The 13,355-nt window shown below is 33.6% G+C and overlaps 1 protein-coding gene across 2 annotated transcripts in view; it reads left to right on the top strand.

The window, feature by feature from the left end:
- CDK17 (cyclin dependent kinase 17) overlaps positions 1-13,355 on the top strand; it is an 87,129-nt gene that overhangs the window by 49,317 nt on the left and 24,457 nt on the right. For both annotated transcript variants that reach the window (XM_019732143.2, XM_019732145.2), the window contains 4 exons: positions 413-554; positions 8,874-9,038; positions 10,821-10,954; positions 12,874-12,999. In XM_019732143.2, coding sequence (XP_019587702.1) covers positions 437-554; positions 8,874-9,038; positions 10,821-10,954; positions 12,874-12,999 — 543 coding nt within the window. In that variant the 5' untranslated portion in view covers positions 413-436. The remainder of the gene's footprint in view (positions 1-412; positions 555-8,873; positions 9,039-10,820; positions 10,955-12,873; positions 13,000-13,355) is intronic.

Raw genomic sequence — 13,355 nt, 5'->3', positions numbered from 1 at the left:
CTCCCCCACCCGCTCCACCTGTCTTGTCCCCAAAGTTCTATTTAAAGGTACCACTGACTGGTTCCAATATGGTTAATATTCGTAATGATAGAACCCACACATCAAAATAGTGTTGTTTTCACTGTATTGATTTAAAAAAAAAATTCCTATCTTTCTAAACTTAATTGTGATACTAAAATCTCAATCTTTAGTTTGTAGAATTCCTGCTCTTCTGATGATGCTATATAAATATAGCCTTAATCAGAGTGAGTACATCTTTTTAAGGAAGGGGTTAGATTTTGTGATGTTTGGCGGGAGTATGAATTCCTCATTATATTTCTATTTTGAACATTCTTAGTAAACCGAGAACGGCATTTGTCTTAAGCTGTAAAATATTCATAGCTTTAATTTTGTGTTCATTCTGTTCTTTCAGGATTTTTCACATTCAATCGATAGGATGAAAAAATTTAAGAGAAGGCTGTCCCTCACGCTTCGAGGAAGCCAGACTATTGATGAATCATTGTCTGAATTGGCTGAACAAATGACTATTGAAGAAAATAGCAGCAAGGATAATGGTATGTATTTAGGGGATGAGGAGGGGAGGAAAGATGCTTTCACTTTTGGTTACTTTATAAATAGAATGTAAATTTACTTCTCTAATTAGTTTCTTATAGCTTCCTTTTATTTGTTTCTCTGGGTCCCTAGTTATTAGGAAGCAGAAGACTACACAGCTTGCTTGCCTGCTTCTGGAATGTTCAACTCTTACTTTAGCAGTGTTGCTGTACTAGTCTCTAACCTGATGAATTCTTCTATCTCATTTATCTTTTTATTTTTCATTGGTTCTTAAATAAGAATACCTTGTATAAGAGTATCCTAGTTGTTAAGTAACTATTTTTAAATTAACATTTAAATATTCTTATTTTTATAGCCCACTTTTAATATAACTTAAAAGTATATAGTAAGTTTATGAGATTCCTATTTGAGGCTTCATCATAGTTGTTTATAACATTATGTATGCATGTTGACTATCCACATAGAGAATAAGGTTATTCAAATGAGTGAATCTTACTATTTGCTTGTTTTATATTTACTACAGAATTTGTCATAGCATTGGGAGCACTTACAGTAGATAGGCATATAATGTTTCACACATTTGACAGTTCTTTTTTAATAATGTAAAGTAGTAGTACACAGATGTTGATATAAAAAGAGCCTGTTAAATTGAATGGAATAAGATATAAAATCCTGATGAAATTTATAGAACAAGATTATATATTCAAAACTGAAATAGCCCTAGGGATGTCATAATAATAACCAGAAAGGAGCTTACAGGAATGGCTGCCGTTGTGCCATGATGTGCAGATTCTTTGGCAGGCTTTCCTGTCTGTGCCTGAAATTCTTCTGTTAGAGATTTGTGGCTGTGTGAAAGCATGAGTACCCCAACCCCCTCCTGGCGAATGCACGTGTCCTTGTTGTGAGAGCCAATGGGATAATGGAAAGCGCTCTGGACTTTAAGTTTAAACTCGGGGGTTGGAATTGAGGATGCACTAACATACTTACACACTTAGTTGTATGACTCTGGGTAAATAATTTATCCTACCCAAGGTTTAGCTTATTTCTTTTCCTCAGAAAGGTCATTATCAAAGATTATATGGCTCTTTGTAATATGGGAGAAGAGATATAGATGAGTTCTTTAGAAAATTTAAAATAATAATTTTAATAGAAAATAATAATTTGAATATAATTTATATGTAGGAGGGAAACATTTTGCATTTGAGTCAAATCTCAAAGATGGTTTTATCACGTCATACTTTTATTCCTCTTGCCAAGAGTAAAATTCTTCATTCTTTCTCAGACCCCTGTTTGAATTCTTGGTATTAATTAAGCCCAGTGTGTTCATTCTTAGGATTGAAGAATCTTGCCAGCTATTTGCCAGTGATGTTCAGGAGTAGAATAAGCACAGTGTATATCTTGATGGCTGGTTCCTGGGACACATTCTTAATGGGTATTTGAGTATAAGATAAACCTCTTCTTTAAAAAGAAAGGTTGTGAGTCAAAGAAAATATATATACTTTTTGGAGTGCTAATTAATATTTTATTTTATTTTTTTAAAAAGATTTTATTGGGGAAGGGGAACAGGACTTTATTGGGGAACAGTGTGTACTTCCAGGCCTTTTTTTTTTTTTTTTCCAAGTCAAGTTGTTGTCCTTTCAATCTTAGTTGTGGAGGGTGCCGTTCAGCTTCAAGTTGTTGTCCTTTCAGTCTTAGTTGTGGAGAGCACAGCTCAGCTCCAGGTCCAGTTGCCGTTTTCTAGTTGCAGGGGGCATAGCCCACCATCCCTTACGGGAGTGGAACCGGCAACCTTGTGGTTGAGAGGATGCGCTCCAACCAACTGAGCCATCTGGGAGCTCAGTGGCAGCTGAGCTCAAGATGACGTGTTCAATCTTAGTTGCAGGGGGCAGAGCCCACTATCCCATGCGGGACTCAAGGAGTTGAACCAGCAACCTTGTGGTTGATTGCCCACTGGCCCATGTGGGAATCGAACCAGCAGCCTTTGGAGTTAGGAGCATGGAGCTCTAACCGCCTGAGCCACCGGGCCGGCCCCGCTAATTAATATTTTAGATAAATTGCATAGTTTGTGGGATATCTTAGTTTTAACTGTCTTAATTTATAACTAGTGGTGAAATATTGAAAATATTTTTTTCAAGTAGTACATATAGTTTATTGAAACTTTCTTTTATAAGTAACTTTAAAAGGTAGTGCAAAAGGAAAAATAGGAACTCTGTTGAGCTTCCTCTTAACCTGAGTTACCTGAAATGATACTTGAAGATGTCATAATAGACATTGATTCCTCTTGAGTTGCAGAGATTGGTGGTAGCGCAAGCTGTCTCTGAGTTATAATCTGCTGTTGCTTATTTCCTATGTGTAACAGCACATGGATTTCACCAATAGCTTTGACAATGATACTATACCTTTCTGGCCATCTATCAGTGTCTGATAGCTGGTTTTAACATATTCTTTCTTTATGAAGTTTATCTTAAAGCATAAAAAGCTCCTAAAAATAGGTGATTCACACAGTCTTAACATGGTTTAATGAGTGAGAGGTGGTAGATTATACTTTTTAAACGATCTTCTCACATATGATGTAACCAGTTGTGAAGAAAGTGATCTTTGTCTGACAGCCATATAGTGGCAATGCTAGCTGGGAGAGGAAGAACATAGTTTATAATTGCCCTAAGTAAACTGCTTTTGAACCAATTTTTTTTTTTCTTGTGCCAATTTTTAATCTCCTGTGTCTTGTTCAGTCACATTCATGAGCAGAGTCCTGTTACTCTTGATATATATGTAGGCAAGTGGCTCTCATGAATACTCTAGAACGAATTGAATGGGGAAGTAAATGTGTATCAGGATAATACTGTAAAAATCTTGGAAAAATTGTGATTCATATACATTTGGTTATACACTTAGGCACATATACTGTCACTCATACATATTCTACCTCCATCCAAATAGAATTTGATATATTAACTCTGTCATTTTGATAATTGAGTCATACTGTAAAGGCTTTAACTCAGTTATCAGTATATAATATAATTACAGTTCACATTAGCCTGCTTGTCTAGATAAGCTAGTGTGTTTGCACATTGATAGGTAGCTGGAACCCAGGGAAAGAGGAATCTTGAATTTATGTTATGTTAAAAATAAGTTGACAGTTTGCAAACTTGGTTAATTTAAGCATACTGGCCTTAACTTAATGTAGCTTTTCTTAAATGTGAAATGAAATTTTTGCACAAATTCTACAAATTTTTAAATTAAAAGATAAGAAATTTTGTTTTTAAAGTTCCTTCAAGGAAAAAGAATTCTGAATACATCAGATTTTTTTTAAGTAACTGAGAAGGTATGAATATTTAATTTAAAAAAACTGTTAAAATTAGTTTACCTAATTCCTCAAAAGGTAGTAAAAGACCCAGCAATTCTATTCCTAAGGATATACCCAAAAGAATTGAAACAAGTATTTAAACAAAATCTCATACATGAATGTTTATATCCGTAGCAACACTATTCACAATAGCCAAAAGCTGGAAACAACTCAGATGTCCATCAAGAGAAGAATGAATAAACAAAATGTGGCATAGCTCTAGAATAGAATGTTATTCAACCACAAAAAGGAGGGAAGTACTGATACATGATACAATGTGGGTTAATCGTGAAAACTTAAAAGGAGCCAGACCCAAAAGGTCACATATTCTATGATTTCATTAATATGAAATATCCAGAATAGGTAAATCCATGAAGACAAAAAGCAGATTAGCGATTGCCAAGGACTCAGAAGAGGACGTAATGGGGAGTCTGCTTAATGGGTACAGGATCACCTTTGGCAGTGATGAAAATATTTGGAACTGGAAGTGATGGTTGCACAGCATTGTAAATGTACCAAATGCCACTGAGTTGTGTGCACTTTAAAGTGGTTAATGTTATGCTGTGTGAATTTCATCTCAGACAAGTTATCTGAGAAATAGCTTTTCCTCATAGAGTCTCAATTTGCTTGATAAAAGTCTTAATACTACTTTAGACATATCACAGTTACGATACTTCAGGATCTTGTCTTTTAGTAGTTAGCCTTGAACTTATTTTTCTCTGTAATCAGAAGATATATTTAAATTATTCAATTTGATGAGGTTAGGTGACAATTTAAAATATAAGGCAGAGAATAGGTCACAATTATACTTTCAGAAAGGCAAAAATAATGTTTTATAATACATATAATATTTGGGGTTTCCAAGTGCAAAAGTTACTTCTTTTGACACAACCGAAATTCTTCACCCAAGAAAATGAGCTGCACACTCGTGTTCCCAGGATGTATAAAAACAGATATAACAGAATGTCACTTCTCATGACTTTTTAGGATCTCAAGTAACCCCAAAAGGCAAAGATTGAAATGGTCTCACTTTCCAGATATTCCACTTTCTTGTCCTTACTCCTCAATCTCTGCATTGGGTCAGTTTATCATGTTTTTTTGAGTCAGCAAGTCTACTTTTGTGGATATTACAAGCCTTTTTTCTTACTCCCAGGTAGTTCTTTCTCCTGCTGGTCTGACACATGGTAGCAGTTATGGTTAGTTTTTGACAATAGTGGATGACATAGGATATTGTAAGTAGTGCTAACTCCTGCCAAGAGAAGGGTGAGGTTGAAAGCACAGGCTTCTATTTTAACAGTTTTGAAGTATGCAATTTTAGTGGCATTAAGTGCATTCCCATAGTGCAATCATCACCACTATCCATCTCCAGAATTTCATCATCCCAAACTGAACCCTGTACCTATTAAACAATAACTCCTCATTATCCCCTCCCCTCAGCTCCTGGTAACCAGTATTCTACTTCCTATCTATGAATTTGCCTATTCAAGTTACGTCATATAAGTGGAATCATACAATATTTGTCCTTTAGTGTCTGACTTACTTCATTTCACATAATATCTTAAAGGTTTCCATTACTTTTAAAAATACAGAGTATTATCTTATTGAACTGTCCAGTTAATTGTTGTCATAATCTTGAAATGTTAGAATATTTTATGATTCTCTCATGGGCCCCATTCGATTCTCTGTCTACTCTCCTTTGGTGACCTCATCCCGTCCTGTAATTTCAGCTGCTGTGTTTATGCTTACTACTCCAAAAATCGGTGTCTCTAGTCAGGATTTTTGTCTGGATCCCCAGATTCATATTAAAATGCCTACTTGGCTTCTGCATATAGATATCTAATAGGAATCTCAAATGTAATATAACCAAACCGGAATTCTTGGTATCCTTGCCCCCCAAATCTTTTACTTCCACTTCCCACACTTAACCCAAACAACTTAAAGCTCAAAATCTAGGTATTATCTTTGATTCTTTTCTCTCCTTTACCTTTCTGTTCTCCCTTTCTCCTCTCCTCTGCCATTTTAGCTTGCTGTATATTTACTACATAAATAACTTCTTAAAACTCACTGTTAATGATAGCCATTGATGCATGATTCCAATTATTGTCCTTTCGCATATCATATTTCATAATATTTTCAGCAGTTGCTCTGCTGGAGATTTCAAAATGTTCCTTGGATAGATGTTTTAAATGCAGAATCTCACTAAAATCTGGGTGGGAGTGTGTGAAAGTCATTTCGCAGCCATTTTTGCTGGCCTTTTGGCTCTGCCTTTGTGTAATAATATATCCTAAATCTGTCTGGCCCACCATTATTTATTGCTTGGGGTACTGTAATAGTCTTCTTCTGTTTCCCTTCTGTTGATTCTCTGTCATCTGTTCTCCAACAGCAACCAGAGTGATGTTTTAAATTTTTTTTAATAATTATAGATTCAAAAGAAGTTGTAAAGATAATGCAGAGAGGTGCCTTGTACCCTTTTGTCAGCCCCCCCTTCAGTTACATCTTCTGTAACTATAGGAATAGGAATCTCCTATTGTCAGTCCCAGGAAATTAACAGGAGTAAAGTGTGAGTATAGTTCTGTGTCATTTTATCACATGTGTAGATTCATGTAACTACCACTGGAATCAAGATAAAGAGCTATTTCATTGCCACAGAGATCCCTCATGCTACCCCTTTACAGTCATCCTACCTCCTCACCTTCCATTGTCCTTTACTCCTCGGAGTGGTACTTTTAAGACATGAATCAGATCATATTACTGCCGGCTTCAAAGATACCATAACTGCTCCAATCTCAGAATAAAATTCAAATGTTTACAGTGATGTACAAACCTGCTTACTCTTTGACCTCATTTAATAACACCATTCCCGCCACAATTATGTACTGAAGCTACACTTGCCTTCTTTCTGTTCCTCTGACACTGTGGTTTTCAAAGTATGATCCTTGGACCAGCAACATCAGCATCACCTGGGATTTGTTAGAGAGAGAAATATTTGGATTCTATGCCAGACCTGCTGAATCAGCAAGTCTGGGGGTGGAGCCCAACAATCTGTGTTTTAAAAAGTCTTTGAATATGATTATGAAACATGCTCAAGTTTGAGGACTGCTGTTTTCACAAGTCAAACTCTGCCATGTGTCAACTTTTGCAGTAGCTTTTCTCTTTGTCTGGAATATCTTATAACCCACCACTCACTTATCTTCCCATGACTGGCTCTTTCTTGCATTTATATTTCTGTTAAAAATACCTCTGCAGAGAGAACTTTTCTCAATAGCTAGTGTAAAGTCACTACTCATTTATTTTTCTATCACATATCTTCATTTTAATCTTTTGCTTATTGCCTGTCATTATCTGATATTTCCTTCCTCATTAGTTTCTTATCTGTCTTTTCCTCCATTAGATTTTGTAGTCTCAAAGAGCAGTACCTTGTTTGTTTTGTTCACCTCTTGATGCCCAGGGCCTGTAATAGTGCTTGTCAAATGGTAACACACACAACAAATATCCCTTGAAAAATTGAATATATTAATAGTTATGATCTCCATGTTTTTTAGCTATATTCTCTAGGATTATAAAGCCATATTTTCCAGGATAGCCTTATAGAACAACTAAAACAAATGTTGTCTATGGGCAGAATATATATATTTTTATGATTTTAGATATGAAATATTATAACCTAGAAAGTGAAAATTTTTATTATACATTCTAGCGTATATCCCATAGGGTTTGTAACTATTTAATTTATGCATTTATATCAGATTGCCCCTCTCCATTCATTATTAGATCATTATTTTACTAAACTTTACATAAAGATCCCCGAATTCTTGACCAGCCAGCTATTACCAATGAATGTACAGTCTGGGACACTTTGCACAGATTTTTCTCCGTTACTAGTTGGGTACTCTCCCTACCTCCAGTCTGGCATCTACCCAGGTTAGATGAGTTGGGCCTTGTATGAGCCTTGAGGACACTTTGCCACATCCTCCCTCTCCCTTCTTCTTTTAGGCAGTCTTCTTGGCCCTTTTGCCCTAAGCTTATACCTTGGTCTTAGGGATCCAAGCCACCCCCTCCTGCCAACTTGTTCTTGGTGTTTGATAAACCTTTACAGGTAGGCAATCAATCCCCTCAGCAGGGAATATCCCTACTCCTGATTATCAGCTACAAAAGAAGAGCTGGCTTCATTTTAGAGGAAGATATTCAGAGAAGCCCAGTTCCTTTTGAAATTCCTTGACTATATTCTAATATGAAAGATTAGGGTAAGTCACAGAAGAGTGCATCATGTCTTTAGCCTATATCGGAGCTCTTTTTTGGAGGTGGAAAGGAGTCTGGAGATTCCCTGTAAACATTACAAACTATGGTTTCCCTTATTTATAGTTAAATGTTTAAATATTTTTAAAATGTTTCTGTTTAATTATAGGTCTGCGATTTAAAAAAAACCACACCTCTATATTAAAAATCCCAAATTTGGGGTAATAAATTTCAGAACTTCTGCATTGATCTGTATTTAAATACTTCTGTTTTATTCACTGACATACCTTTTTGAATGTTGAGCAAATAGGGATGTAAGTTCCTTCCATCCAGGGCCATGTTTTTCATATTCTACAGCGTGCCTCGTAAAGCATGTATAAGGCTCTCAGTGAATGTAGGAGTAGTATGGAAATAATCTTGAGACACATTAAAATAAGCAAATGGACCAAAAAAATCTATGGGCTATCTTAGTAGTTTTGTAATTGCTAACCAATTTTGATTATATGAGAAATGGATAATTAACTTACTAGACAAATTTCAAATATTAAAGTATTTTCTATAAGTATTTTGTCAGAAGTTATTTTAATTCTAGTACTTTGTGTAGACAGCCAAACAAATGAGGTTAAATGTAATACTATAACTTTTTGTTTTGTTTTCTGTTTTGCTTTCTCAATCCTTCTCGTTTGATCCTGGATCGTGGGCTGTTACTGGAATGACTTTTGGATATTGTGAACCACAGAGCCTATTGTGAAGAATGGCAGGCCTCCAACCTCTCATAGTATGCATTCCTTCCTCCACCAGTACACAGGGTCTTTCAAGAAGCCCCCATTGCGGAGACCGCATAGTGTTATTGGAGGAAGCCTTGGCTCCTTTATGGCAATGCCCAGAAATGGAAGCAGATTAGGTAATTTAATTGTTTGTCTTTTGTTTTGTTTTTTAACTTTCTGACTGTAGGTTATGTACATAGCTACTAGGTTTTAGGTATATGGAAGTCAGCTAGTCTTTATTGTATTATATTATCTGATTTGTCTTATGAAAATCAAGTTGGGAATAAGAAAGGTAGCAGAAAGATGGAAGGTTTGAGAGAGGTAGTCGTCCTGTCACTGCAGAGGAGTAACACTTGAAAACCTGTTCACCAGGAAGAAAACAAAACCCTTAAGAGGTAGATCCAAGATTTCAAGATGTGGCAGTTTGAGATGGTGCTTAATTTAGAGTCATACCTTAGTAATGCCAGATTATCATCAGATGATAGCTCAGTACAATAATTAGTGTATAAGATTGTCACCTGAGTTGTTACTCTTATGTCACAATGTCATTTTTAATATCCAGGAAAAATGGATATCTGCAAGATTCTGTTTATTTCTCTGTTTTATTTTATGGTTTTTATTTATCATGTTTTCATTTTAAAATAATTTTGAACACAATTATTTTGTAGTCTTATGACATAATTATATTTACTGAAGTTTCAGAGGGCTTTAGTCTGCTGCTTGCTTACTCTAGCCCTGGTAGATTATTTCCTCATGCGTTTTGTTAATTTGGGGAGTATGAGCTTATCTACAGTGGGGTTTTTCTCTATGGGAAATGTATGTACCCTTTATTCCTATGGGTGTTACCCTACAGAATGGTGTGTTGGAGTTGGCTCACACTGGTTCACAAGAGATGGTTGTTAAATTTTTAGCAACTTTGCAGTCTGGTTGTTAAACATAAACATATGTAAATTTAAATTACATAAACTTACAATTGAACTAAATTAAAAACAAAGGTAATGAATACTTAAAAGTAATTATTTTCCAGTTATTTTATTATGCTTTACTATTGCCAGTGATTTTGGTGTTATTTGTTTCTGTTGTATGTGTATAGTCAAAGTACTATGTAATGTTGTATACATTTCTTCCCACTACATGTTAAATGATGTCATGTTGGTAGCTTGAAGTTGGCAAGGAGGAAGTATTTATCCCACAGAAATTGGAAAACTTTAGATGAGGGCTTGATTTACTGTTTTGTCGGGAGCTGACAAACTTTTTGTAAAGGACCAGATAGTAAATTTTTCAGGTGAGCCATATATGGTCTCTGTTACATATTCTTCATCTTTTTAAAATAATAATTTAAAGATACTAAGACTATTTTTAGTTCAGGGGTCATACAAAAACAGGTTATGTTTGCTGACCCTTGGTCTAAACTTTAAAAAATTTTTTAAAGAATATTCAGAGAACTAGCTCATTTGGTTGTAGATCCAATGGCACATTATTTAATACTAAACTAAATAAAAGGCAAAAGACAAGGTTTCTGTTTTAGCTCTACTTCTAAGCTGTGTGACCTCTGAAAGTCATTTAACCTTTCAAGGTCTCAATTCCCAGATCTGGAAAATGAGAGAACTAACTAAATCCTTATTGTTATTTCCTGTCTGTAATTTTATTCAATCTTGATAATAATTTGAGTGTTAGTTTTTTTCATAATTTTTCATAATGTGAAAGTATAAAAGGATTTCTTACTACTGTCGTAAGACATTTGAATTATGTTTTGATCTATTTAACTGCATACCTTTGGTACCCAGAGTATACAAGACTTTTTATGTCATGATTTTTTACATGTTGGCTGTCTACATCTTACCTGTAGTGTTAATAAGTTATGTGACATAGGGTATAATACATACCTCATAAAATAAATGTCTCATTTTTTAATACAGATATTGTTCATGAAAATCTAAAAATGGGATCAGATGGTGAGAGTGACCAAGCTTCTGGGACATCATCTGATGAAGTCCAGTCACCTACAGGTGTTTGTCTTAGAAATCGTATACACAGACGGATCTCAATGGAGGTAACCATTTAAGAACTATAAATATGACTCTGTGTGTGTGTGTGTGTGTGAAAACACACATATATCAAATAGATTAAATGCCTATTTGAAAATTTTCGTGAAGGCAAAGGAAACTTGTAAGAAAGTTGTTTCTTTGCATTAATGAAGAGTAGTTTTGAGAATATTTCCTTTTTCTAGTTATGTACTATCCCAAGACAAGTATACATTAATTATATTTAAAATTTTGCAGAAACACTATGTAGGTTCTCTTTAAAGGAAACATGAATTTTCAAAAATTCTGGAAATCAAAATAATATATTACCAAAGTCTTTTTAGAAAATATGATTTTAATTCTGTTTTTGAGATTCATCTATATACTTTATTTTATAAATATTTCCAATTTCAAAAGGTATACATACAATAAGCACCAGCTTTTTTTTTTTTTTTTCTTTACATTATAAATATGGGTATCATTTCTTTTATGGTTCATTATACCTACTAATGTCTGTAGCACATATAAGTTATTTCTTCATGTAAAAGAATGAAGAATTCATTTCCTTTTCTTTGTCAATGTTATGTATAACCTTGAGGACAGAAGTTGATTATGAATGTTATCATTTCAGTATATACTGTAGAATAAAATAGTTTTTTCTAAAAAAATTGAGCATGTTTTAAAATAAGAGTATTGTTAACTTTTTTCAGTGCTGTTGAGTTGAGATAATGATGACTAGGGTATCTGTCCTGTTGGTTGATTGCATTTTCATAATGCAATAATAATAAAGATTGCTTCTGAATCAGTTAAGGAAAGCAGTATCAGTTTCTTGAGTGATTAATTAACATTTTCATCTCTTAAGATTAACTTGATATCTGTTTATATCACAATATAACATCACAATAATAAAAATAATATTTGTTTTTCTTTACCATATATATTAGTTTTTTATTATATGTTTAAGTTTTATTTACTATTAGGATCTGTATCTAGACTTTCTCATTCTTCCATTGAGCTGTATTTATTATTTTCCCAAAGGTGACACACTCTTAATTTTATTCTTTTTATTGTATATTTTAATATCCAGAAAGACTGTTTTCTCAGCATCCTCCCCCACGTACATACTCTTATTTATTTTAGAATGTTTTTTGCATATTTGTTTATTCTTCTAGATAAATTTTAAATATTTTGTTTTCTTCCAAGAATAGTATTACTGTGATTTGTCTGAGTTTATCTAAAATATAAAACTAATATAGGAAAACCATTATCTTTCAATTATTTCATCCTGTCTTTTGGGAACATGGTTATATTTTTATACTTAAGTCATATATCTCTCAGATATTTATACAGTTCCTGTACCTCTCAGTTTTGTTTCATTGTTTGGTTACTATTATGAATAATACGGATTTATTTTTATAGGCTTTATGTTTCTTGGTGTCATAATGTAAGCAAGATTCCCTTTCAAGTTTCTTCCAGTTCCAATTCTATAATTAAATGAAATAGAAATGCCTTTTACTTCTTTCCATTGTCATAGCAATAATAAAATATTTCAATTGCTGTGTTGCATACAAAATTATATAGTATCTACTTGGTTAGTTAATTTAAATCAATCACATTTTGTGGTAATCTTTGTCTGTTGCTACCATATGATATAATAATATCAAGGTAAATTCCACGTCGAATTTACCAATGGAAGGAATTCAGAAGTAAGTGGGTTGCAAAGTACCATTTCTGTAAAACTGAATTGTATACTTTGCTTAGAGTAAATATGTTTGTATTACATATTATATATAATCAATATAGATGACTTTGTAACTGTTATAAAACTTTACAACTACTTATCACTAAGAAATAATGTATTAGAGCCCATGAATTCAAATGTCAAATGCCCTTTTTTTCTATTTGTAGTTACCTACAAAACTGTTTTTTTTCTTTTTCTTTTTTAAAGGATTTAAATAAGCGGTTATCACTTCCTGCAGATATCAGAATACCTGATGGGTATCTTGAAAAGTTCCAGATAAACAGTCCACCATTTGATCAACCAATGAGCCGAAGGTCTCGTAGAGCTTCCTTAGTAAGTTTTTAGTCTCCTACACCATCAGATGTGTTTGTTTGATTGTTTTTGGGTGTAAACATTTTATATTAAATTTTATATTTAATTTTTGAATAACTAAATTTTATTACACTTCCTTCTGGAGTTTATTGTTTTCCATTCTTAAGGGTTTAAAGATGCATATAAGAATAGGATTTAATAAGCTATGTTCTATTTTATTTTTGGTAAGTTTTATTGATAAATGCTAGATGTACAGAATATGTCCTCTACATAGATATATACTAAGTATACAGAAAAGCACATATACCATAATTGTATAGCTCAATGAATTTTTGAGTTCAGAGTTAATATATATAATCAGTACCTAGATCAATAAG

This window comes from Rhinolophus sinicus, linkage group LG02 (assembly GCF_036562045.2).
Source record: "Rhinolophus sinicus isolate RSC01 linkage group LG02, ASM3656204v1, whole genome shotgun sequence".
NCBI classification, from domain to species: Eukaryota; Metazoa; Chordata; class Mammalia; order Chiroptera; family Rhinolophidae; genus Rhinolophus; species Rhinolophus sinicus.
This window is presented reverse-complemented; position numbering and strand designations above follow the sequence as displayed.